This window comes from Lepidochelys olivacea (genome assembly GCF_965140295.1).
Source record: "Lepidochelys olivacea isolate rLepOli2 genome assembly, chromosome: 3".
In the NCBI taxonomy this organism is placed as follows: Eukaryota; Metazoa; Chordata; order Testudines; family Cheloniidae; genus Lepidochelys; species Lepidochelys olivacea.
Window position 1 is genome coordinate 10,457,919 of NC_140413.1, and position 27,506 is coordinate 10,485,424.

Sequence of the window (27,506 nt, forward strand, 5' to 3'; positions counted from 1 at the left end):
ATTTAGGTTAGATATTAAGAAAAATGTCCTCACCGTAAGGGTGGTTAAGCTCTGGAACAGGCTTCCGAGGGAGTTTGTGGAATCCCCATCAATGGAGGTCTTTAAGAACAAGTTGGACAAACACCTGTCGGGGGTGGTCTAGGTCAGTGGTTTTCAACCTTTTTTCATATTTGGACCCTTGAAAAAAATTCAGATGGAGGTGTGGACCCCTTTGGAAATCTTAGACATAGTCTGTGGACCCCTAGAGGTCTGCGGACCACAGGTTGAAAATCACTGCCTTTGCGTGGGGAAGTGGACTAGATGAGCTTTTGCGGTCCCTTCCCTTTCTATGATTCTATGTAACTGTCTCCAACAAGTAAGCCAAAGCCCCTGTGTTTGAAGCAGAGTGACAAACTTTTTTTCTAAACATAAAACCATGCCTTTTCCCACCCAGTGCAGACTTACTGAGCTGGGTCTAGCCAGGTGGTTTCTTTGTACATAGATCTGTGACATCCAGAACTTCAGGCTTATCTAGGGCAAGTTTTGAGACAGGAAAATCTGAAAAAAAGCACTTCAGAGTTTCACCTCAGAGAGCCACTCAGTAACATCAGTATTGATTCTGTGGCTAGCAGGATGTGGTCCCTTTAAGCAAGCCAGGAATAGACTAGCTATGTAGCCACATGCCTCGATCACTGTTACTTCCGTCCTCTCTTGCCCACTCTTTCCTTTTGTTTTTTATACCCATTATTATAGAATCATAGGACTGTAACGGACCTTGAGTGGTCATCTAGTCCAGTCCCCTGCTCTCATGGCAGGGCTAAGTATTATCTAGACCATCCCTGACAGGTGTTTGTCTAACCAGCTCTTAAAAATCTCCAATAATGGAGATTCCACAACCTCCCTAGGCAATGTATTCCAATGCTTAACCACCCTGGAAGTTAGGTCCAATCTAAACCTCCTTTGCTGTAACTTAAGCCCATTGCTTCTTGTCCTATACACAGATGTTAAGGAGAACAATTTTTCTTCCTCCTTCTTGTAGCAAACGTTTATGTACTTGAAAACTGTTATCATGTCCCCTCTCAGTCTTCTCTTCTCTGGACTAAACAAACCCAGTTTTTTTCAGTCTTCCCTCATAGGTCATGTTTTCTAGAACTTTAATAATTTTTATTGCTCTTCTCTGGACTTTCTCCAATTTGTCCACATCTTTCCTGAAATGTTGTGCCCAGAACTGGACATAATACTCCAGTTGAGGACTAATCAGTGTGGAGTAGAGCGGAAGAATTACTTCTCATGTGTTGCTTACAACTCCCACTAATACATCCCAGAATGATGTTTACTTTTTTTGCAACAGTGTTACACTGTTGACTCATATTTAGCTTGTGATCCACAATGATCCCCAGATCCCTTTCTGCAGTACTCCTTCCTAGGCAGTCATTTCCCATTTTCTACATGTGCAACTGATTGTTCCTTCCGAAGTGGAGTACTTTGCATTTGTCCTTAGAGAATTTCATCCTATTTATCTCAGACCATTTCTCCAGTTTGTCCAGATTATTTTGAATTTTATTCCTATCCTCGAAAGCACTTGCAACCCCTCCTGGGTTGGTATCATCCGCAAACTTTATAAGTGTATGCTCTGTGCCGTTCTCTAAATCATTGAACAGAACCAGACCCAGAACTGATCCCTGAGGGACTCCACTCATTATGCCCTTCCAGCTTGACTGTGAACCACTGATAACTACTCTCTGGGAACAGTTGTCCAACCTTATGCCTTGATTTAAGCTGGGTCTTGCCTGGGTAACTGACTTCAGTGGGGCTCTGGAATGGCTGTGACAGTCATATTCAGTGGGACTCCATGCAGGCCCAGCAGTTCACCCTATGCTGTCAAATGAAGGGCTGGAAAGGGAGTGAGGTAGGGTTGCAAACCCTCCAGAACTGTCCTGGAGTCTCCAGGAATTAAAACTTAATCTTTAATTAAAGATTATGTCGTGTGATGAAAGCTCCAGGAATTCATCCAACCAAACTCAGTGAGGCAGCTCAGTGAAGCAACTCAGTGGGGCCATTTGCCCACACATATTCCTGGTCTCTGTGGTATCTGTCATGAATATAAAGGGAAGGGTAAACACCTTTAAATCCCACCTCTGCCACCATGTCAAGGTTCCTTCCCCACTCTGAACTCTAGGGTACAGATGTGGGGACCTGCATGAAAAACCCCCTAAACTTATTTTTACCAGCTTAGGTCAAAACTTCCCCAAGGTACAAACTATTTTACCTTTTGCCTTTGGTCTTTATTGCTGCCATCACCAAGCATCTCTAAACAAATATATAACAGGGAAAGAGCCCGCTTGGAAATGTCTTTCCCCCCCAAATCCTCCCAAACCCTACACCCCCTTTCCTGGGGAAGGCTTGATAAAAATCCTCATTCTAGCTAGATTACTTACTAAATTCTAAGACTCATTCCTTTTCTGTTCCCAGCAAAAGCATCACACAGACGGAGCGAACCTTTGTTTCTCCCCCCTCCAGCTTTGAAAGAATCTTGTCTCCTCATTGGTCATTTTGGTCAGGTGCCAGTGAGGTTATTCTAGCTTCTTATCCCTTTTCAGGTGAAAGGGTTTTTTCCTCTGGCCAGGAGGGATTTCAAGGTGTTTACCCCTTCCCTTTATATTTATGACACTATCTATGGCCTAGATTGTAAACACTTGGTGGCAGGGACCATTTCTTTCCATACATGTGTACCATCTCTGGAACAGTGAGGGTCTGATCCTGATTGGGACCTGTGGCAAATAAATAATAATTATGAATAAACTCTATATTTGTCAGTGCTGTGGAGAATGGGTGAATCTACCCCACATAGTATTTTCTGTCCCTGACTCGACTGATACAAGGGGTGGAAGTAGGATCTTGTGAATAAAATATATGACTTGGACTCAGGAGACATCAAACATATGAACATAGGCGGGGAAAGGCTGGATCAGAGCCGAGGTCCATCATGTTCAGTACTGTGGTGAGAAGAAGTTACCGAGAAAAGTGTGAGACATCTTGAAGAAGGTAGATGTGGCAGCATAATCTGTGTGGTTAGAAGTTTGGCTGTGTGTGTGTGTGTGTTCTCCCTGTGTGCTGCCCCAGTTCTGCGCCGGCAGCTGGCACAGCAGACCTCGAGTGAACCACCCAATGACCACAAGATCTGTTAAGGTACAAAGGCACCAGGCCAGGTTTATTGTCGACAAAGCACGGTAATAGCCCCGGCAGACTCTATGAGAATACTAAGACATGTATGTCCGTGACAGTGGACGCAGGTCTGTGTATGGCAGCACTTTCCATTCCCCCCTCAGCTGGACCAAAACACTCTCTCAGAGATACCTCTTTATACCTTGATGCAAACAAGTTACGTACTGCCCCCTGACATAGTTAGTTACTGCCCCTGGACGTGGCTAGTTATCACCCATCACCTGATACCTGGTGGTTCCATCAAAACATCTCTATTCATCACACTGTCATCCTGACCTTATCTTTTAGGAGGGTTCAGTGTGTTCCTGTTATCCATGGGGAATGTTTTTGTACAATCCTTGATATCAGGATGTTCTGGTACCACCTGCTATCAGGATTTTCCGGTACCACTCTTCTGGAGTGTGTTTGTGGGAGTGCGCTGTGCCTAGCACTTCTTAGGAATGCGCGTTTCTGCAATATCAGCCCTGTTCTTGCCAGATTCGGTGAACTTGCAAGCAGGCACAGCCTGAGGTTTGCTCACAGCCGGACTTTTGCTCACTTTGCTTTATATCAGCAAAGCTTGCCCACTACTTTAGCTCAGGCCTCATACCGGGCCTCTAATACAAGGGCTTATATCTCAGGCTCTCTTCCGACTGCAGTCTGGTCCATGACAATTTCCTCCTAATTTGTAATAGTTGGTGATTATCTTATGCCTGAAAGTGTGAACTTTTATCTTCATTCTGACACACACTGTTATTTTGGTATTTGTTATTCTACCTCTGGCTGTTTTTATCCAGATAAGTCATCAATCCCTCTTTTAATTTTACTAAGTTCTTGACTTCTGTTTGACTGCTGACTCTGCCACAGACTTCCTGAATCACAGGCTTCCTGAATCAAGCCACTTAATTTCTCTCAACCTTGGTTTCCCCATCTGTAAAAGGAGAAAAGCTGTCCCTCAAAGGGTGTTGTGAGGCTGAATTCACCAATGTACAGCACCTTGGGATCCACAGACAGAAGTGCAAAGTATTACTATTAAAGCTATAAATTAATACACACTGGGGAGTGTGGTCGAATTCATGTTGCTCTTTGAACTTAAAGGTTTTTTGTTCTTTATTTACATATTTATTTACTTCCACCTTCCATCAGCAAAGTTTATACTCCTGACCTTCAGCACTGGCCTCTACCTTTTGAGCTAAAGGAGTGACTCCATTAACTGGTAACAATAGTAGGCTGTTATCTGTGACTGGCGCAGCCACTAGATGGGGACACAGAACACAGAACTTTGCTAGTGTATTACATGTTCAGAATTCATCCTTACCATTGTAGTGAAGCAGGTATTTACAGTTCCAGTAATCTAATTTTGTCTATGATTGATTTTCTAAAGTATTGTAATGCTGGCAATTTCCCTTTAAATTTAAATTTTATAGAGGACACTAGGGGTACCTTCAACAGCACAGTGCGGTGGGGCATTTGTCAAGACGACCTGATAAGCAGGTCACTAATGAAACAGATACCAGAGAGCAAATCTGCTTAAGCTGGAGGAAATAAACAAACCTTCCAAAAAATAATAATTGTACTGAAACTTGTGGAAACAGCTGTGCCTCACTAACCTCAGACTAACAGAAAATGAGCATCTGGGGGGAAGGAAGAGTTTGCCCACAATATCTAGCTTTTTTGCTCAACATCACTGAAGTTTGAATGTTGGAAGGGCTAAGCAAATATTACCTGTGCAGTGACTGATCCCACTGAAACTGACGGGGTCTTTGGGTCTTTCTTAAGGCACCACTTGTAACTTTTGCTAAGGATGGGCAGACCAGTGCTGTGGGGCTACACTGCTGTGATAAGCGCTGTTTTCTTGGCAGGACCATTCCAGGCACAATGAAGTAAAAATCCCATAAGAGAATCAGAAGTTTCCAGTCTAATTTTGCAGACTCAGTGGGCCAATTCTGATCTCAGTTACCCTGATGTAATGCCACAGAAAGGAAGGCTAGACTTGTGGGCAAGGCACTGGTGTAGGACTTGTGAAATCTGGGTTAAGTTCCTAGGTTCTGCCACAGACTCACTGTGTGCCATTGGGCACATCATTTAATCTCCCTCTGCTTGGTTCCCTATCTGTAAAACAGGGATGATGCCTCACAGGGGTGTGTGAGAATGAATGCAATACAGCGTGGGAGGTTCTCAGATACTACAGGAATGGGGGTGTATGAGGGTGGAGAGCCTGAGGCTAAGACAGCCCTGATTACAGAATGAGCCAAAACTAGGCTGAATCGGATTTCAGAGTGGTAGCCGTGTTAGTCTCTATCAGCAAAAAGAACAAGGAGTACTTGTGGTACCTCAGAGACTAACAAATTTATCTGAGCATAAGCTTTCATGGGCTACAGCCCACTTCATCGGATGCATGCAGTGGGAAATACAATAGGAAGATATATATATATACACACAGAGAACATGAAAAAATGGGTGTTGCCATACCCAATATAATGAGAGTGATTAGTTAAGGTGGGCTATTATCAGCAGGAGAAAAAAACCCTTTTGTAGTGATAATCAGGATGGTCCATTTCCAACAGTTGACAAGAAGGTGTGAGTAACAGTAGGGGGAAAAATAAGCATGGAGAAATAGTTTTACTACACAAAGGGACACTCTAGGGGCAGCTGCCTGATATTACATAGAAGTACCTAGTTTAGGGGTAGGCAAACTACAGCCCGCAGGCTGCTTCCAGCCCATCAGATCTTTCATTCCAGCCCTCGAGCTCCCGCCGGGGAGCAGGGACAGGGGCTTGCCCTGCTCTGCACATGCCATGGCTCCGCGTGGCTCCTGGAAGCAGCAGCATGGCGGGGATGTCTGCCCTCCAGCTCCTAGGCATAGGGACAACCAGGGAGCTCCGCACGCTGACCCCATTCCAAGCACGAGTTTTGCAGCTCCCATTGGCTGGGAACCGCGGACAATGGGAGCTGCAGGGGCAGTACCTGCAGACGGGGCAGAGATGCCTGGCCATGCCTCCGCATAGTAGCTGGAGAGTGTCATGCTATGCTGCTGCTTCTGGAAGCTGTGGGGCTTGCACCTGCAGACAGGGCAGTGTGCAGAGCTGCCTGGCCACGCCTCCACATAGGAGCTGGAGGGGGGACATGTCGCTGCTTCCAGGAGCTGCTTGAGGTAAGCGCTGCCCAGAACCTGCACCCCTGACCTCCTCCTGTGCCCCAACCCTGGCCCCCGCTCTGATCCCCCTCCCACCTTCCAAATCCCTCGGTCACAGCCTGGAACTCCCTGCTGCACTCCAAATCCCTCATCACCAGCCCCACCCCAGAGCCTGCACCCCCAGTTGGAGCCCTCACCCCCTCCCGCACCCAAACCGCAAATTTCATGAGCATTCATGGCCCACCATACAATTTCGATACCCAGATGTGGCCCTCGGGCCAAAAAGTTTGCCCACCCCTGCCCTAGATAAATGGTTCATATACTGACTTCAGTAGAGTTAGGCTGGATTGGGGCCTATGTGCATGAGATCAGAATTTTGTACAAAAGATTTGAATAGTTCAGAGAAGCATCTGCTTATCCTAACAGAATTGCCAGTCCACTCAGACAGGTCCATTGTTTCAAGGTAGTCTTCATGATTTCGTCTCATTTTCTTGCTCACTTTTGCTTGCTCATTATGATGATGTGTATTTGTCTTAGAGTAACAGCCGTGTTAGTCTGTATTCGCAAAAAGAAAAGGAGTACTTGTGGCACCTTAGAGACTAACCAATTTATTCTCTAAGGTGCCACAAGTACTCCTTTTCTTTTTGTATTTGTCTTGTGGTAACACTCAGGGGACTTGAATGAGGGCCTCACTGTGCTGCAGGTTATACACCCATATAACAAAAAGACGGTCCCTGAGTTCAAAGTCTTGTCCTATGATGAACGGCAAGAAGTGGATACAACAAACAAATGGCAGGAGGGGTGAGGGAAACAAATAACAGTGAGATTATTATGGTTAGTCCCAACACAGAAATCATAACTAGCCCTTGGAAGAGTAAAATTCACCCCTTCCTTTTGGCCAGAGATCTCATGCACATAGTGACTGGAGGGTTGGTACCCCCTCAAATTCTTACTGCAGGGATGCATCTGCATGCTGGGATGTGTACACTGAATTAGCTGGCTGTACTCATTGGCTTATTAGTACAGTGTTCCTTATTAGTACCGAGCTCTGCATGCGGCTTTGTTATTGCGGAGGTGACTGTGAGTCATTGAAGCTACTAGTGTTGGGGATTTTGTGTCAATCTTTCATTGTTATTGTTATTTAGAGAAGAGAGAATTAAAGCCTTCCAGCCTTAACACTTTCCCTTTCCACTAGTAGCAGGTGTCCGGCTCTGTTCTGTAATCAACCCTGAATGGGTAAATGACTTTGAAATGAACCAGACCCTGGCGGTCTCGTATTTCAGATGAACAGCTATGGAAACGATCGCTGAAAATCTTTTCTTCCGCTCCCCTGAAATAAACCGGAGCTGCTTAGGAAAAAAGAAGTGACATGATGAAGTTCAAGAAACAGACTAAACTCCCGTGCCAGTTGAAATGCATTCTACACTGCCCAAAACAATACAGCCATTCATTAACATAAATGGCAGGGTAAATATTAAGGCTAGCATTAGACAGCTGATTGATTTGTCTGTAGGACTGCTCGATTCTAATCATCAGGCAGAGCTCTTATTAGAGTGGATCACTTCACTGAGAAAAGCAAGTTAATCTCAAGCAAATGGAAGTGCTGGAGAAGAGGACACTTGGATAATCAGGATCTGGATTTCCACCAAGTGTCCCCTAGTTTTGCACGCCTCCATTTTTGGTTGGCCAACTTGAGGCCTCTTGGGGCTGATTTGCAGAGGTGCTGAGCACCATCGCTCCTATTCACATAATTGAGTCATTGATTTTAAGGCTACAAGGCCCATCAGATCACTGAGTCTGATCTCCTGCACAATGAACATCTCTTCCAGAAAGGCATCCAGTCTTGATCTGAAGATGGCAAGAGATGGAGAATCCACCACTGCCCTTCAGTGTTTGTTCCAGTCGCTAAGGGTCCAGTGGTTTTCAGTTAAAAGACTGATTGCTCGGCACACTCTGAAAATCAGACCCAAGTAGTCTCAGGCTGGTAATCCAAAAACAGAGGCATCCCAAAATTACTGGCCACTTTTGAAAGCATTGGCCCAAAGACCTCCCAAAGCCTGATTCCCCAGAAGCTGAAACTGCGTCAGGGTGAATATATCCAGAAGAATTTGATGTAAAAGACAAGCACAATTGGGCAGGATTGCCAGTCACTGGTGAGGAGAGACTCAGGGCTGCAGCAGGAATGGGTATTGCTGGAGAATGGGAACAAGGTGAGTTGGCAGAACAGTCAGAACAGGACTGGAATAGCAGGGAATGCTGCCAGTCAGGGCTCACAGTTGCATTGCAATGCAAGACTGAACTAGTCAGCGGTATTGCAGCCCAGGACTGAAGTGCGTTGACAGAGTTAGAATCATAGAATCATACAAGATCAGGGTGGGAAGAGACCTCAGGAGGTCATCTAGTCCAACCCCCTGCTCAAAGTAGGACCAACACCAATTATGGGGGCTCAAGACTGGAATAGCAAGGAATGTTGCATGGCGGGCAGGGGGGAGGGGGAAGAGGAATACTTCTACAGACAAGACAACTAACACTTCTTAACCATATTCATACTGACCCTCCACATTTTTTACTGACACAATACAAAATACAAAAAAGGCCAATAGGTCGGTATTACACATTTTTAAAAGTCCTCCCATGTCTGGGATACTACGATTTCAAAGCAATTTTGGGTGCACACGACTTCTGTTTATGGTCCTATATGACAGATTTTCTTCTATAGAATCCAGACCTTCAAACATAAAAAAAAATCAAATAAATCCACATTAATCTGGCGTACTCCCAGTCCGGAAACATACTGCAGACAAAGGAAATAGTCTCTACACTGTTTTGCAAGTTTTACTGATGTACATTTTAAACTATCACTCCATAAATGTACTGGCTGCTGGCAACCCATATTGGACTGGACTAGCAGGGAGTCGAGAAGGGCAGATTAGAGGTGTATTTTCAGACCTGCACGAAACCCCAGGATTTAAATAATAAGGATGTTGCATGTCAGGACCCAGGTGCTTTGCCAGATACTGGGATGGTCATCACCAGGGTGACAGGTTTCAGAGTAACAGCCGTGTTAGTCTGTATTCGCAAAAAGAAAAGGAGCACTTGTGGCACCTTAGAGACTCATGCTCAAATAAATTGGTTAGTCTCTAAGGTGCAACAAGTACTCCTTTTCTTATCACCAGGGTGATAACACTTCCTTGGCAATGTTTAATCATGCGATATCTTGATGGGATCATGTTGTATCCTCATTATTATACGTCAACTCTATCACTTAGAAACATTCCAGCTCCAAAGGGTATGTCAACACTGCAGCCAGGGGTGTGACAGCAGCACGGGCTAGCCGCTCGCGTACATACCCAAGGTCCCAGGCGGGCTTGTACAGCCCATGCTGCTTCAGCTTCATTGCTGTTGTTATTCGAGCTAGCTAGACCAAAGCTAGGTTGAGTGTCTACCCATGCTGCAGTCACACCTCAGATTGCAGTGTAGACATACCCAAGGAGCGTACAATCTACACAGACAGACAATGGGTAGGAGAAAGGAAGCATAAGATCCATTTTACAGATGGGGAACTGAGGCATAGAGAGAGACTAAGTGACTTGTCCAAGATCGCGAAGGGCACTTGTGTTAGAGCCGGGAGCGGAAACCCATTCATGCCTTAAGGACAAAACTAATCTTCATGGTGGAGTTTCAAAGAGAGCAGGGCCATTAGCATTCCGAGCAAAGCAAGCCAAGGTTCCTAATGGCCATGAAATATCAGGCTCCTTAGTCTATGCTGATCGCTCGCAGGGGACAGGATAGAGTTCCATGACATCCGTTGCCCCCACAGACACACATGCTCGGAAGCCTCCAGTGTTGTCCATGGGGTTGCTGGACGTCATGGACCAAGAGCTAGATCCAGACTGGTAAATGCTATGTCCCTGTGAAATGTGGTCTGGCTGAAAGGACACTTGCCCAGATCTCACCAAGATGGAAGATGGATGGGAGGCAGCAGTGTAGCGTGCCCTGCACCTGAATATTCCCAGCACAGATTCACCTGTCTGTGAGAGGGGCTATAGCCCATTGCAGACACAGGGCTACTGAAGGAAGACAAAAGCCATCAGGTCTGTCTCAGACCAGTGCCAGCCAGGCCAGTAAGTGTGGTTTCTTCTGCTTGTTCCCCAGATGCCTTTTCACTGTCCGTGAGAGACAGCACCTCTGCTCAAGGCGACATCATCAAACACTACAGGATCCGCTCCTTAGACGGTGGGGGATGCTACATCTCCCCCAGGATCACCTTTTCCTCGCTGCACCATCTAGTCCAGCATTACAGCAGTAAGCTGCCCGTGTCCCCGGACAGGGTCGTCTGTTGTAGCATTTAAGATGTACAGCTTGCTGGCATGAGGAGGCCGCATGGTCTGGTGCCTTATGACCAGACAGGGGTTATCAATCAGTTACATGCCCCCTGAGCAGCGACTGCGTGGGGAGCAATACCTGTAGTAGGTGGCAGTATAGGGAATGGGGAGGTGAACGCAGGGTGGGCATGAAACGCCTGCTCTAGCTAGCACTGGTTGGGGCTGCCATGGAATGGAGATATACGAAGTGAGTCATAGAATCATAGAATCATAGAATATCAGGGTTGGAAGGGACCCCAGAAGGTCATCTAGTCCAACCCCCTGCTCAAAGCAGGACCAATTCCCAGTTAAATCCCCTGCAGGTCACTCCACCCACAGCTGTAAGCAAAGTGAACATCCCAAAGCAGAGGTGCGCACGAGCAAAACTGCCCCTTCCAGGGGCACAGCGAGCTCCCCGAGGCACTGCCGGGGCCACGGAGGTTCCACAGCGGAGGGGATGTGTGGAGAGACTGGATTCTGGAGAGAGGTGTGGTGGGGGCAGGGGGTGCAACCACTGTGATGCACCGGGGCATGAGCCGGCTGGGGAAAGGGCTGCACTAGGGGATCTGCCATTGCATGGGTCCTCCAGGCCATGCTCCTGGGGCGCTCAGAGCTCTGGAGCTGAAGCAGCCTGTGTGGAGTGGCCGTTCCACACACTGTGGAGGAGGATAATTACCCTCTGCACGTCTCCAGCCTCAGGCTGGAGGTTGGGCGGGAGGGTTTGGCCCTTTACCGACGAGCTGACAGGTGTTCTCTCAATACACAGACAAAGGGGATGGTCTGTGCCAGAGGCTGACCACTCCGTGCACATCCCTGACTCCCCAGAGGCCCTGGGGGCAGGACGAATGGGAAATCCCACGGGAGTCTCTCAAGCTTGTGAAGAAACTTGGTGCGGGACAGTTTGGAGAAGTCTGGATGGGTAAGTACAGCGCTCTCCAGGCCCAGCAGGGTCAGCCCCGGTCGCTACACGTGGCTCCCAGGAAAAGGGGAAACCTTGTTTTCTCAGAATTGTCATGAGTGCGGGGCCTTGCTAGGACCCAGCCCGCTGCTCATGGTGCGGGAGGGATGGGAATTATGCAGCCCTTTCAACTATGCTTCTTTAAGGCTGCATTGGGGCTTTAAAACACAGCTGTTGCCACAGGTGTAAGACAACTGCACCTGTGTTTCCCCTTAGTCTTTCAGCAAGGGCACCCACTCCCAAGCTTCTGCCCCCATCGCCGTTGCCTTTCCTGGGTGGAAACATCTCTGTCCCTCTGGACTGGGAAATGTCCACCCTGAAGAATTCCCCGCCTTCCCCGTGTTATTCCCAGCAAAAGACAGGCTGCCGAAACAGGCCTGCTTGCTTCCTTTCCAAAGACTGATCGCAGAGTGATTGTCAACAGTTGTAAGTTGCCACCCACCACTTCCTATCCAAGCCTATTTTATTCTTAAAACCATTACAGAGAAAACACATTAAAACAATAAAAGAACCTACGTGTATGCTAATAAGCTTACCAGAGATCCCTCTGCTCTGTCCCAGCTGTCTCCAACATGGGTTCTGGCAGGAGAATCCTTCAAACCACCCAGAAAACAGGTTCCTAATAGCCTCAGCCTAGAACTAGCACCCTCCTGAAAAGTTTAGTCTGCCCTTGATACAGTTTGGGGGTCTTTGATCTGGAATTTCCAGGAGCAGGTCATTTTTCTCCCCAAGGTGTAGCTTCAAAGGGCTTCCCAAGTACCTTCTAGGAATCCCACTTAACACATACTGTCCCAAACAGTTCTTTGAAGTTCCTAACATTTATATTACAGTCCTACAAAAACACACAAACAATTGCATGTTTAATACAATGGACTCCAAAGGTAGGAAACCTGATTCAATAAGATTAAACCTAATTCAGTAAAGTTCATTCCAGATATTGCAGGAAATTGCCATCTGTTACAGCCCTGCTTGCAGGGCAGGGGGTGAGTAGCAAGAGGCTGTGTGCTTTGAGGGACACTATACCTACCTAAGCCACAGGGGCCATGATCCCCCTTCAGAGGATGCAGCTTGTGCTCCTACACATTACTGGTCAGCGTGGGGAGCAGCTGGAGCTTAACTCCTCCTCTTTCACCCCTTTGTGGTTGATTGCTCCCAGGAGAGTGCAGGGATTGCAGTTTTGGCCAGCACTGTGCAGAAGACTTGACTGCATGTGCAAAGTCCCAGCTCCTTTAATTACGGATTCAGATACCACGGTGAGGGGCATAGCAAGATAGCTGAGAAATGGGATGACATGGCAAAGGAAATGAAGGCCGTATATGAGGAGAACATTTCCTAGCAGTGGGGGTCTGTTATGTTGGGGAGCCGTCTCATGGGGAGTGGTGGGAGCCACATTATTCAAGTGGCTTAAAAGCAGACCACAGAAAGGTCCTGAGAATATGTCACAGGGCAGGGGCAGAGGGACAGTTCAGTGGTTTGAGCATGGGCCTGCTAAACCCAGCATTGTGAGTTCAATTCTTGAGGGGGCCATTTAGGGATCTGGGGCAAAAATTGGGGACTGGTTCCCCTTTGAGCAGGGGGTTGGACTAGATGACCTCCTGAGGTGTCCCTTCCAACCCTTGATATTCTATGGTAATCATTTTCTTTCTGAGCCATCCCAACATGCTCTAAAAACTCCTCAGCCCACCTGTGCCACAACAACTGGTTTTCTGCATATAAAAGCCATGGCCGGTGTTAGGGGGTAGCAAGCAGGGCAATTGCCCAGGACTCCACTCCACAGGGGCCCCCACGAAGCTACATTGCTCAGGCTTCGGCTTCAGCCCTGGGTGGCGGGCTCAGGGTCCCAGGCTTCAGCACCACATAATGGGGCTTTGGCTTTCTGCCCAGGGCCCTAGCGAGTCTAATGACGGCCCTGCTTGGCAGCCCCCTTGAAACCTGACACCTGGTGGAGAATTGCTGCCATAGGGGATGATCCCGCATTGCCAGGGGAAGGGGAGTGGACTGAAGGCCCTGGTCTGTCTCCTTCCCGTGGAACACTCATGATTCTGTAATAAGCCATGTTTATCCAGATGGTGGTGACATCCCTTCCATCCATTCTCAGCCGTGGAACAGCCTTCAGGGCCCTGTGTGCTGTCAGGCACCTGATTGCCATCTGCCCTCAGCTTTACCACTTCTTGTTCCTCTTGCCAGGAATTCAATAACCTCACACCACCCAACGCTTTACTGCTCAGCTCCTCCAGAGCAGAACCCACAAGGGCTCCTTCCCCCCGCCCCCCATCCCCAGCATGGAAAAGAGAGACACAGAAACATTGCCTGGGATCCCCTGCCTCTTCCATTCTGAGGATACCACCCTCTGGAATAGCCTCCAAACTCCTTCCAAGGTTACCTACTCCCCAGAGGCATGAATTCCTCTTACAGACTGGCTGAAAAGAGTGCTTATATGGGCCATCGTCTCCACCACTCCAGCACCCCCCACCAGTGCGCTGTGGTTTGTTTCCCCAGTTCCTAGTGTGTACCCAGCTGCCTCTACTCTCCACCACCCCTTCCTGGAACCTCTACACAGTAGGGCTTCTTGCTGTTAGTTTTCTATCTAAGGTAGATGACCCCCACCCCCATCACTGAAGATGGGACACTAGATGTGGAGGGCTCCAAGTAACTACAGAGAATTCTTTCCCAGGTATCTGCCTGGTGGGTCTTGCCCACATGCTCAGGGTTTTACTGATTGGGAAAGAATTTTCTCCCAGGTCAGATTGGCTGAGACCCTGGGGGGTTTTCTCCTTCCTCTGCACCATGTCTGCAGCATGGAGCATGGGTCGCTTTCAGGTTTAAACTAGTATAAATTGTGGATTCTCTGTAACTTGAAGTCTTTAAACCATGATTTGAGGACTTCAGTGACTCAGCCAGAGGTTACAGGGTCTATTACAGGAGTGAGGTTCTGTGGCCTGCAATGTGCAGGAGGTCAGACTAGATGATCATGATGGTCTGTTCTGACCTTAAAGTCTATGAAGTAACTGAGCATCTTGTAATCTTTAATGTATTTACTCTCATAACACTCCTGTGAGATAGGAAAGGCCTATTATCCCATTGTACAAGTGGGGAACTGTGCCACAGAGCTTCAGAGGTAGTGAGGCTCCAAACTTCCATTGACTTGCTCCTCACACAGGAAAGCTGCGGCAGAGAAAGGAACTGAACCTGTTTCTCCCATGTCCCGGGCTAGCACCTTAACCATTGGACCATCCTTTCTCTTTTGCTGCAGGCTATTATAAGAACAGTGTGAAGGTGGCTGTGAAGACCCTAAAGGAGGGCTCCATGCCTCCCGATGCCTTCCTGGCTGAGGCAAACTTGATGAAGATGCTCCAGCATGACAAACTGGTCCGGCTGCATGCAGTAGTCACCAAACAGCCAATCTACATTGTGACAGAGTACATGGCCAACGGTAAAGAGCCTCCCCGGGCTTTATTCATTAGACGTTTTTGGCTGAGTTTCAAAGGTTAGGCCAGTGCTTAGGATTTGTGAAAATCCCATGCCTGCAACAGGTAATGAAGGGGACAATGCCCCAGGTGCTGACTTTCATTTTTCTGGGTGGGTGCTCAAGCCCTGCTCCGCCCTGAAGCTCCGCCTCCTCCCTGAGGCCCCACCTCTTCCCTCCCCTGAGCACACCCCACCCTCCCTCCACCCCCAGTGCTTCCTGCCTGCCACCAAACAGCTGATCAGTGGGTGGCATAAAGAATCCTATGGGCTTTGCAAAGAGCTCTGTACAAAATATGAAGCGAAGTGGGTGTTTTCACTCTGACTCTGGTGCACTTGATAGAGGCAGTGAAGTTCCCGAGATCTTCCCAGAAGTAAAAAAGCTGTAGACAGGTTGGATAACACTGGCTAGAGAAGGACGTGGACCTAATGTGCAACTTTCACTCAAATCATATCATCCAGAGAGCACTGTGTGTCTCCTCTTTTACAGGGTGCTTGTTGGATTTCTTGAAGACAGAGGATGGATGCCAACTAAATCTCCCGAAACTCATTGACATGTCAGCCCAGGTCTGTAGTCAGAGACACCAGAATGAATGTTTGAAAGACGGTGCAATGTTATCCAAGATGACATGTTTGCAGATGCAAAGGGGATACATATTATTGGAGAGGGTTCAGAGAAGAGCCATGAACATGATTAAAAGATTGGAAAATATTCCTTATAGTGGTGGACTCAAAGAGTTCAATCTATTTAGCTTATCCAAGAGAAGGTTCAGGGGTGACTTGATTACCATCTATAGATATTTATACTGGGAACTGAAATTTGATAATAGAAAGCTCTTCAATCTATCAGATAAAGGTATAACAGTAACCAATGGCTGGAAGTTGAGGTTAGATAAATTCAGACTAGAAATAATGTGCATTTTTTAACATTTTTGAGGGTAATTGCCCACTGGAGCAACTTACCAAGGGCTGGGGGGTAGATTCTCCATGACTGGTAATTTTTAAATCAAGACTGAATATTTTCTAAAAGCCTTGTAACAGTTATTGGACTTGAAGCAGGAATTAATTCAGGAAAGTTCTATGGTCCGTGCTACGCAGGACGTCAGACTGGATGATCAAAATGTTCCCTTCTGGCCTTAGAATCTATGACTCTGTGAACTTCCAGATGTAATAGCCAGGGGCTCCTCCCTTCACCTGCAGTACCGATGGGAATGTCAGCCCATCATCAGCATCATCTGACACCTCACATGGGGGTCCTTTTCCTAGCACTCTGTGTAATACGGAAGGCAGTCTTTCCTGGCTTCGTGAGCAGAAAAGTCTTTTCTCTTTTCTCCAGACGGCCTTAGTAAGAGATGGTCCTGCTCTGGAGCAACAGTGATCTACCATGTGTAGGGACACAGGCAAGAAGAGAATCTGGTTTTCAGAGGTGCTGAGCACCTCCAGTTCTGGTTGACTTGATTGGGAGTAATGGATGCTCAGCCCCTCTGAAGATAAGGCAACATAAATTAGGGGGATTAATATGCACTGAGATGCCGAACGTTAGGCAGCGCTTATTGTTGTAATATGACCACTGTGTCCTCCATCTGAGGATCTGGAGATGTTTTTTTGCAAACATTAACCAGTGTAGCTTCACAACTTCTTTGGAGGTACATAAGCACGTTAATAGGTTTCAGAGTAGCAGCCGTGTTAGTCTGTATTCGCAAAAAGAAAAGGAGTACTTGTGGCACCTTAGAGACTAACAAATTTATTTGAGCATAAGCTTTCGTGAGCTACAGCTCACTTCATCAGATTATACAGGTGGAGAAACTCAGCTGCAGGGTCTTGCCCACGTTTACCCATAAAGTTGGGGATTTTCAGAAGCCCGCAATGCTGCTCCTGGTGGAATCAATATGAGCTTTGTCATTGGTTTCCACAGGAGAAGAGCTAGACTGGCATTGAGTATTTTAGAAAGCCGGACTGAGGCGCTATCCAAGGTCAGAGCTGAGATTAGAACCCAGTGCTCTTGGCGCCCAATGCAATTCCTTAGCCACATGGCCACCATTCCTCTCTTTGGTGGTGATGAGCTAACTTGACAGTCATTTTCAGTTATGCTGTATTTAACAAGTCTCTTTTTCAAGGTACTGCAGAATCCAGCCACAATTCATATTTGTTTTTAAATGAATAAAATACCTGGAAATGTGTATTTCTGAGGAGGTGCTATCTGACATGGCAGAAGCATCTGCTTTTCATTTACCCAGAAGCAAAAATACTGAAATATCGTTAAGAAGCAGCCCTATTAGCTATTTTTATACCTCCTGTGAATGGTGTAACAGTTCTTTTCCTCTTCACTAGTGATAAAATCTGGTCTGCTGCCCTACCTTTGATATCCGTAATAGCTTAAGGGGAGCAGCTGCAGACTCAGTCATTAGAAGTTGTTTCTATTTTTTATAACTTGAAGGAAATAATCAGTGGTTAGTTTTAAATTCCTGAAGAGAAACACAACCGACCAAATTTATCCTTCAGGTAACTCCATTCACTTCAGTTGGGGGTTACACCAGGGAATTTGGCCCAATGAGTTTGTAGGGAAGAGAGAGAAAAATTCCATATCAGGAGCAGAGCTGAGCAAATAAATGATTTTTTTTCAATTTGGCCACCGAATCAAAATATTGGGAGGCGGGGAAGGGGGAATTGTTGCTGGTAGACCCAAACCCAAACATTTTTGGTTTTTCTTACTGAAACAAACAAATGAAAAAAAAAATTATTTCCGGTTGAACAAAATGTTTTGTTTGACCAGAAATTTGGGATGGGGCGGGGGAGGGGGGTTCATTCTATTTTGTTTCTTTTCTGGATGTTTTTTACCCTTTGGTTTGTTTGTTTTCTTTGTTTTTTGCAACTAAAGCTAGCTAAATTTTGAAAGGAAGTGTTGTTTCAAAACAAAAAGTTGAAATGGTTCATTTAGAAAAGGTTGAAACGTTCCAACTTTTTCAAAAAAGAAAAAATCAGCCAAAGCTATCCATCAAATTTGACCCGAATTCACAAATAGTTTTCGTCGACCCGAAAATGAATTTTTCTACTAATAAACTAATAAACTATTAATCCAAAAAACTTCAGCCAGCTCTAATCTGGAGAGACCAAAGTGCAGGCCCCGGCATAGGTGCCAACTTTTGTGGGCGCCAGTGGGTGCTCAACCCCCAGCCCCACCCCAACCCCATCCCTGCCCCACCCCCATTCCAACTCCTTCCCCAAAGTCTCCACCCCAACTCTGCCCCCTCCCTGTCCCTGTTGGACCCCTCCTCCAAATCCCTGCCCCGGCCCTGCCTCTTCCTGGAGCGCGCCACCCTCCCCCTCCTCCCAGCGCTTGCTGCCGCGAAACAGCTGTTTCACTGCGCCAAGCCCTGGGAGGGAGGCAGGAGATGTGGGAACACGGCATGCTCAGGAGAGGAGGTGGAGCAGAGGCGAGCTGGGGCTAGGGGGCGGGGAGCTTCCAGTGGGTGCAGAGCACCCATCAATTTTTCCCCATGGGTGCTCCAGCCCCGGAGCACCCACGGAGTCGGTGCCTATGGCCCCAGGTCAAATGTGGGCTAGAGAATTCCACAGTGAAGCCATCAGCCACTGTTATCTTCACTGTGGTGGTGTGGACTGCAGTGACCCCAGGTTCCAGCATGCATTGTTGCATCCATGCTTGACCTCAGCAGAACACTTGTAAAGCACTTTGAGAGTCTGGGATGTCAAGACCTCCAGGCTGGATGATCTACGGCTAGATCCTTCCCTAAGCAAATTCCTTCCCTTTCAAGACTCTCGCCAAACCTTGACTTGGAATTCGAAGAAGGAATCTTTTGTCCCTCCCCTTGCAAGCAGCAAGAGGCCCCGTCATCTAAAACTGCCCTCTAGTGAAGGGATTCTTAGTTTAACAACAGAACGTTGGGGCTCTCAGTAGCCCAGCCCAAAGGAATATGAGAGTGGCTTGTTCTAGCCAGTCCCCTCTAAAGAAACAAACAAATTGCCTGCAAATCAGCATATTTAGGCTGATCATCCTCCTACTCCTGGCCCAGCCACTTAGCATGGGAGTCAGGGGCCCTTTCCTGCACGTGGAGCATCTGTCCAGCTGCCCTCAGAACCCCAGTGCTCTGGTCTCCAAGTGCTCCCAGTGTTCTTGGCCCTTTGCAGAGGTGGCATGTAACCTAGCTCTTAACTCTTTCCTTGCTGCATTAACTCTTTCCTTGCTGCCCAAAGGTATGGCACTGATACTTGCCATTACACAAGCGTGTGTCTCTAAAGCACTTAGGGATGCTGCTGAAGGAATGCTTAGGCATGCTTCTGTGAAAATCCCACCCGAGTGGGCAACTCGGTCTGTTTCTAGTCACAGGCCCTGTTCTCTGTTAAGCAGAGGAATCTCAAACTACTGAATCTTTGGTGTAATCTCCAAATAGAGGGAAGTAGGAGGCTTGCGCTGTTAGCCTCATAAATCCCCATTGAAGTTCCTACAGTCTGGTCCCTCCTATGGCCCATGTATAAAGTGGAGAATGTCCCCTGCCAGGCACAAGGGCTGACAAAACGCATTCCAATGGCTGGACTTGCTGTGTGTGTACCCAGCATAGCAGAAGCTGGTCGATTTTAAGCCCAGAATGGACCATTATGATCATCTAGTCTTGCCTCTTGCATAGCACAGGCCAGAGGATTTCAGCACAGGCCACAGAATGTTGGGATCATGCAGCCTGAAGACAGCAAATCTATCACATGCACCTAAAGGAGGCTTCAGCGAGCCAAGCCAGTGCAGGAGCTGCACGGGAATTTTTTGCATCCCTTCACGCTGCACACGCCTGAGCCATTGCAGGCCTGGTGCAGATCCTGAGCTGCGCGAACCCCAGATGCTGGGCTTCAGTTAATCACTAGCTGTTTCTGGATGGGGGCTGATGTAAAGCCAGTCATGCTTTTTCACAACATATTTACTCGTGGTGTTTTGAATACATCGTGTCCCAAGGTAACTTGACCCTTCAGACGCAATTTGCAGCCAATAGCATCAGCTGTAGTTAAAATTAGAAAGTGGTTGGGTGTACCGAATTCATCCTGTGGTCAGTCTCACACACACACACTCGGATGCACACACATGCTGAAAGGAAACCATCGGTCTAGTGCTATCTCATTAACATCAGGACAGGAAGTGACATCAATTCTTCCATTTTCCACTGAGGCAAGCAGCACTCGAGCTTGAAGGGTGTTGATAGAGGGTGAAATACATATTTGGAAAGTACATGTTAGTATCCTGTTTAAAACCACATGTAAGCAAGAAGCTGATGAGAATCTTAGTGGGTGGAAAATTGTAATGCCCTAGCCTCAGGGCGTGTGAAAACCCAAACTGGTGCTCGGCCTTCTTGCCAGGGCTTATACTCATCCATCTATGGTCCTGATTAGTGTCTGGGCTAAATTTGAACCTGTCACTTTTCAAATCCCCTTCAAAGCTCCCTGCTTCCGCAAAGGCCCCAAACCCTAAAACTTGCTAAATCTCTCTTATTTACAGGAGAGCTTATCGTGTGTTAGATGCTTCCCAAACACTGGTCCCTTGCTCTAAGGCATCTACAGAGACCAGATGTCAGAAGCAAGGGAACAAAAACAATAATAAGCAAATTATATACAAGTTAGCTCAGTTCAGGGAGTGTTTCTACGAGGGACTTGAGCAGGGTCTGGGGCTTGGCTCAGAATGCTAACACATTCCCCTCATATTAATGCTCTAGGATACAGCTTCCATTGGTCTTTCAGTGAGTTATGGGTTTTATGCTTATCTATACTGCTTGGCTGCTCATGCAGGATCTTCATTGCCTCCTGAGTCATCCACAGTGTCAGGCACGAGCAAACAAAATACAAGTCCACACGGTACAGAAGAGGTGAATGGATAAGATTATTAATGATCATTTACTGTTGATCATCTTAAATTTAAAATATTGTGGCTGTGACTGAAAAACGGGAAGCATTTTTTTTATTTAATCTGCAATATTTTCAACTAAACTCCAAGATGTAGGGGATCAGAGATGGTCTTGTGTCTGAGCCTTGGAATCGGAAGATCTGGGCTTAGTTTCTGCTTCTCCCACAGATGTCCTGTGGCCGAGTCTCTTCATCTCTCTGTGCCTCATTTCCCCATCTGTAAAATGGCAAGAACAACCCTTCCTTTCTGCCACTCTTTGTCTTGTCTAAACTCTTTGAGGCAGGGGTTGTCTCTTACTATGTGTACATACAGCACTGAGAGCAGTCTGACGCTTCTCTCAGTTGGAGCCGGTAGCTGCTACCATAATACATGGAATAATAGTACAGTCTTGTGTCAGGGAGGGGACAGACAAGGTCTTTTCCATCTTTAATGTCTAGTAACCAGGAGACTTATTTGAATATTCTTGTGGTAAATGCTGTGTTCATCTCTGCTCTCCTAGGTTGCAGAAGGAATGGCATACATCGAGAGAATGAACTCTATCCACAGAGACCTGAGAGCAGCCAACATCCTCGTCTCAGAGACGCTCTGCTGTAAAGTTGCTGATTTTGGCCTGGCCAGGATAATAGAAAATGAGTACCTGGCTCAAGAAGGTAGGTTCCACTCATGGTGCTGTAGGGAAGAACCTAGCTGAAGAAGTCCAGTTACATTTGCAGCTTGCATTTCTCCTTCACACAATTCCACATCCAAACAGAGGGAATTTAACGTTGGAGACTGTAACAGGGTTCAAAAAAGAACTAGATAAATTCATGGAGAATAGGTCCATCAATGGCTATTAGCCAGGATGGACAGGGATGGTGTCCCTTGCCTCTGTTTGCCAGAAGCTGGGAATGGGTGACAGGGACTGGATCACTTGATGATTACCTGTTCTGTTCATTCCCTCTGGGGCACCTGGCATTGGCCACTGTCGGCAGACGGGATACTGGGCTAGATGGACCTTCGGTCTGACCCAGTATGGCCGTTTTTATGTTCTTATGGAGTAGAATACCATAGATACAGGGACATCCTATGGATTCATGCTAAGATCTCTGGCTCTGCTACTGGATAAACTCAACCTCCCTGATGCTGGACCCTGAACTGGGGTCTTTGTAGGGAAATGAACACTTTGCCTATATCTGCATACCACAATGATGAATATACAATGAAACAGTAAGAAATGGGCTTGAACTGCAAAATTTGGTGTGGATCCAGATTTCAAACACGGCCTCCATTCTGACTCAGGGTTTTGGTGTGGCCAGGTGTAAAAGCCAAGGACAATTGACAAAATTTGGATTTTTAACTCCCATCCCCACAAGTTTGGAGACATATCTGAGTAACGCTGTGGTTCTGTTAGTGGCTCTTGTGAGTGAGGGAGTGTCTCTATAAAAAGCTATGCAAAGAGCAACTTCTAGCTGGTTCAGCTCATATGAAGCTGCATTTTGAATCAACTGATAGAGCCAGTGCCCTGAACAAAGCTCCCAGTTTGGGTCTCTGCTATGGTAATATGTGGGACTAATAGAATGTGGGCACCAAAGGGGCATTGAGCTTGGCGGTTCAATTCACTCATCTGTCTATCCACACCCGACTGGCACACAGCAAAATACAGTTTACTCGACTATAGTATTCTTCAGCTACCGAGATGTTGGTTACGAGAGAGATTCATTCAACTTGCTACGAGGCTTTATATAGTATACGGGAAACAAAACAGACATTTTTTAAGTTTCATTTGGTCTCCCATAGAGCTGGCTGGAGCATGATGATTCCATTTGGTGAAGGATTTTGATATTTCAAAATACACCTGTCTTTTGATTCTCAATGAAACACGAACATTTCAAAATCCCCCCGCCGCAAAATGTTTCACGTCAACTGAAATGTTTTGTGTTGGGTTTGATTTTTGATACTGTGCCCATTGTGTTTGGGTTTGCAGGATTTCAGGGAGGGATTTAAATAAAAATGCTGTTTTCATCAAAATCATTAAAATATTTAGTTTATATTGGGTTGTTTTGTCCTTAATAAAACCTGAATTGTGGGCTTATGCTGATCTGATGCTAGGAGAGACACAGAACCCTGAACTCAGGTTTTTCTAGGTAAATAAAGGTGGGACAGATTTTCAGATATATTTTTAAAATTTACATACACCTCTACCCCGATATAACACTGTCCTTGGGAGCCAAAAAATCTTACCACGTTATAGGTGAAACCGCGTTATATCGAACTTGCTTTGATCCACTGGAGCGTGCAGCCCCACCCCCCTGGAGCACTGCTTTACCATGTTATATCCGAATTTGTGTTATATCGGGTCGTGTTATATCTGGGTAGAGGTGTATATTTACATTTCTCTACACCCTCTGTAGCACACTGGCTAAATACTGTGTCCCTCTCTAGTGGCTGATCTGCATAAAAGATAAAATCCTACTGCCGCTGGCCTCTAAGGGAGTTACTGCTTTACTTGAAGTGGCAGAGGCTTGTGTTTTTGTGCTAAAGGTCTTGGATTCTAGCATGGGCGGTGAGTGAAGCTTCTCCTTGGGGCTGAGGCCACACACCCACTCACTGCTCTCAGCCCCCCCACCCCATGGCCCTGGCCAAGGCAGGCGGGGCTGAGAGCTCAGGCCCAGCCAGGATCGAGCTCTCAGCCTCGGTTGGGACTGCAGCGGAGTTCTCTGCCCTGACTGGAGCTCCAGACCTGGAGCACCGCCCCCATTCTGTCGCTTCCCTCGTGGCCCTGCCCCCATTCTGCCCACAGCCTCCTTCCAGCCCCACTCCGCCTCTTCCCCCTGAGGCCGCGCCCCCCGCTTGCTCCCCCCTCTGCTGTGGCCCTGAGACCGGAAAAGCTTTGTGCCCCCACCGCAGCCCAAGCAAGAGCTCCTCCAGCCCCAGGGCTGTGGCGGGGGGAGATTTTTCAGGGGGTCCAAATCCGCCACTGTCCTCCGCCACGCCCCCGGTGGCAAGAGGTTTGGGGAGGCTAAGCCTCCATTATGTGCTGCCTATGGATTGTTGCCCCACTGATTACTCATGGTCGGGAGATCATTACAAAGATATTAATCACTGTCTGAATGCACCGTGCCCTCCACTAATGGTTAGGCCATATAGAAGGTAAAAACCTACAAATGCTGTCAGTTTATAACATTATTCCTTTAGCACAAATGGTTGCAGCCTGTGCTTTGGTCCTGAAAATCCTGGGTTCTATCTCTAAAATATTTTTGTAGGAAGTGATACTTATGGCAAGTATTTTGAAAGCCAATATCTATTAAATCCATGGATAATACAAAAAATGGTCTTCTAAGCCTTTGATCCTTTTAACTTTTCACTTTATTAGTAAAAAGAAAAGGAGTACTTGTGGCACCTTAGAAACTAACCAATTTATCTGAGCATAAATTGTAGCTCACGAAAGCTTATGCTCAAATAAATTGGTTAGTCTCTAAGGTGCCACAAGTCCTCCTGTTCTTTTTGCGAATACAGACTCACACGGCTGTTACTCTGAAACCTGTCACTTTATTAGCGTAATTACAAGATGTTCTTTTCTTCTGTTGGCCATTGCTCATTCTCTGTAACGTTCATATCATGTGGGTGTGGTTTGCATGCTACATGTGATTTATGATGCATTTGATGACCTTTTCATCTTAACTTGCACCTGCTTTTTAAGATTATAGATCATTCATTGTTTTGTAAAGTAGAACCAGAGAGAGCAAAATGAAACTACACAGGCAAGGATGCCTTATAATGAAGGAAAAAGACAGGAACTGGTCCATCCTATGATACATCATCTTGATTCTGTTGTACTTTAAACAAAGACTGTATAAGCCCCAGCGTGCAATTGGCAGTACCCAACATCCAGATAAGACCTTTAGGAGACCAACACTCTTGAGCAACCTGTGCAAAGCATGAATCCAGGAAGACGCTACACATTAATGTGCTTTTTAAAATTTATTTCTTCCTGACAGGTGCCAAATTCCCCATTAAATGGACAGCGCCAGAGGCAATTAACTTTGGGATTTTCACAATCAAATCTGACGTCTGGTCATTTGGGATTCTTCTAACAGAAATTATAACCTACGGCAGGACCCCTTATCCAGGTATGGTCCCTTGGGAATACAGACTTCCCTCCTGTTTACTCTGGAGTGCATCATGATTCCCACTGAAACTGCTGCTCCAAAAGCTACGAGGACTATTGCTCAGGGGATCAGCCATGGGATATGGAGTCTTTTACCTTTGTAGTAGGTTACTTGCTTGACTCCTGCCGAGGCCCTGAGTCAGCAAAGCACTTAAGCAGGTGCTTAAATTTAAGTGGATGGAACTGCTCAGTACTTGAGTGCTTTGCTGAATCAGGACCACAAAGTCATCGCAATGTGTAGGCTGTTTGGTAGCCTAGGTGGAACGTGTTTGGTGGTTGCAATCCAGTTCCCACTGGGCAGCAATCTATGGCACAAAACCAGCCAGCTTAGCCTAGGTGTGTCCCTGCTGGCAAACTCTGTAGGGAAGCTAAGGGCTGGGACTGGTCCAGGAACCCAGATGGCTCTCTGGCTCCAAGGGATGGTGATGGAAGGTAAGTGCTGGGAATGGAGGGGGAAAGCTGCCGAGCTACCGCCCATGCTGGGTTTGTTGTGCAGCTGGAGAGGATGGCATTCTGTCAGGCTCTCTGTCTGGCATTGCTCCAAGAGCAGGAAGCTGGGTGGGGTTCTCTGTGACCATTCCTTGCTCTTTCATGCATCCATGCAGAGTTCCTCTGGGTAGCTTCCTCTGCCTCCTTGGAGCAGTGGGCTCTGTCCAGGGTTCTCTGCTCAGCATCCCCCTCTGGGGCCCTTATTTTGACCCTTTAACCACCCTCCCCTTCCTGGTTTGATTATTTTGTAGATCCTAGGGTTCTTTTGACTCCATCCCTCTGTTAAGGGGAGGTCCTTATTGGAGGTTTTATAGACAGACCTCCCTTTGGGGCCTCGGCCTGGCACACAGGCTAGGGTAAGTCCTGGAGGAGGACACTGGACAGAGATGCTGGACTCAAGCGAGATTTAATCCAGCTAGCTCAGATACTGGCGCAGTGAAGTTGCAGCAGCCTGGGCGGTACACACCCACCTGGGACCCTGGGTAATTACTCAGGTGGCCAGCCCACCATTAAGCCCACACTGCCATGGCATCGCTGGACCCGAGCTAGCGAGACTGAAGCTAGCTTGGGTGTGTATTGATGAGCGACAGTCACTCCCCTTGATTGCAGTGTAGATGTACCCTGCCTGTGAGATTATTGAGGCAGCTCCTGTGCCTAATGCAATGTAGTCCTGATCTAGGAGCTACTGTCATGTCAATAATAACAAGTAGCCGGTGAGCTCTAGCCTGGGGTGTGGGGCCTGGCCTCAGCAGCTGCCATGACGCTCTGCAGCTTTAAAGCGGTGCTTTCCTCTCCTGGCACCTAGACACCCATCTGTGGTGAACTCACACTCAGGTTTGGGGGTGTGTTTTGTTCTAGGCATGACCAACCCCGAGGTCATTCGGAACCTGGAGCGGGGCTATCGCATGCCATGCCCGGACGGTTGCCCCACAGAACTCTACAGCATCATAGTCAGGTGCTGGAGGAGCAAGCCAGAGGACAGGCCCACCTTTGAGTACCTGCAGTCCATCCTTGAGGATTTTTACACGGCGACGGAAAAGCAGTATGAGCCAGAGCCTCTGCTGTAGCCCAGAGCCTCGCCAACGCCCGTGGGACAGCGTTGGAAGAGACAAGCGATGGCATGGAGTGCTAGCTGGGGGAGATCCTCCACTGAGCCTTCTTCAGCCACTTTGCTTGGGTACCCCTTGGACATCTAATACAGGACTTCCCTCCCCCCCCCCTTGTTTGGTGTATGCGGATCAGCTCCGGATTATACTAGGAAATGATTCATTTTGGAGGCTTCTGGGGGGCTGGGGTGGGACTCTGCAAACCTATGGGGAGGCAAAGAGAAGCTTAATCAGAAGTTGGCAGAACTCATTCACCCCGTGCAAGGGAGTCCCAGCCCAGGGAGCCTGTATCCGCATCGCAGTGATTGGAGTCATAGTAGGGGCCAGTGGGCTCCCTTGTAGGATAAGAGAAGCCAAAGGCTGACTGGGCCCTGGAGACTGATGTACTCCCTGCCCCTGGAGCTGGGTTCTTCCTGTCAGGGGGTTGGCAGGGCCTCAAAGAGGAAGCTGGCCCTGTCTCTGTCAGTGCTGCACTGGTTTGGCCGTGGTCTTTAATGTTCAGGGCTGCCAGTCCATGCAGTGCCTATTGCCGGCCAGCAAATAAAGAACTTTGTTATCCGAGCACTCTTCTGCCTTCATTATTAAACTCTCATTTGGCATCATGATAATCATGTGACACAAGAATGTAAGAATGGCCATACTTGCTCAGACCAATGGTCCAGCTAACCCAGGATCCTGTCATCAACAGTGGCCAGTGCCAGGTGCTGCCGAGGGAATGAACAGAACAGGGTAATTATCGAGTGATCCATCCCCTGTCAT

The 27,506-nt window shown here is 47.3% G+C and overlaps 1 protein-coding gene across 1 annotated transcript in view; it reads left to right on the forward strand.

The window, feature by feature from the left end:
* Positions 1–27,274, forward strand: part of BLK (BLK proto-oncogene, Src family tyrosine kinase) — a 92,599-nt gene extending 65,325 nt beyond the window's left edge. The window contains exons 7-13 of the mRNA XM_084622047.1: positions 10,475–10,624; positions 11,450–11,602; positions 14,895–15,074; positions 15,597–15,673; positions 21,505–21,655; positions 24,983–25,114; positions 26,500–27,274. Coding sequence (XP_084478173.1) covers positions 10,475–10,624; positions 11,450–11,602; positions 14,895–15,074; positions 15,597–15,673; positions 21,505–21,655; positions 24,983–25,114; positions 26,500–26,708 — 1,052 coding nt within the window. The 3' untranslated portion in view covers positions 26,709–27,274. The remainder of the gene's footprint in view (positions 1–10,474; positions 10,625–11,449; positions 11,603–14,894; positions 15,075–15,596; positions 15,674–21,504; positions 21,656–24,982; positions 25,115–26,499) is intronic.
* The last annotated feature ends 232 nt before the right edge of the window (positions 27,275–27,506 follow it).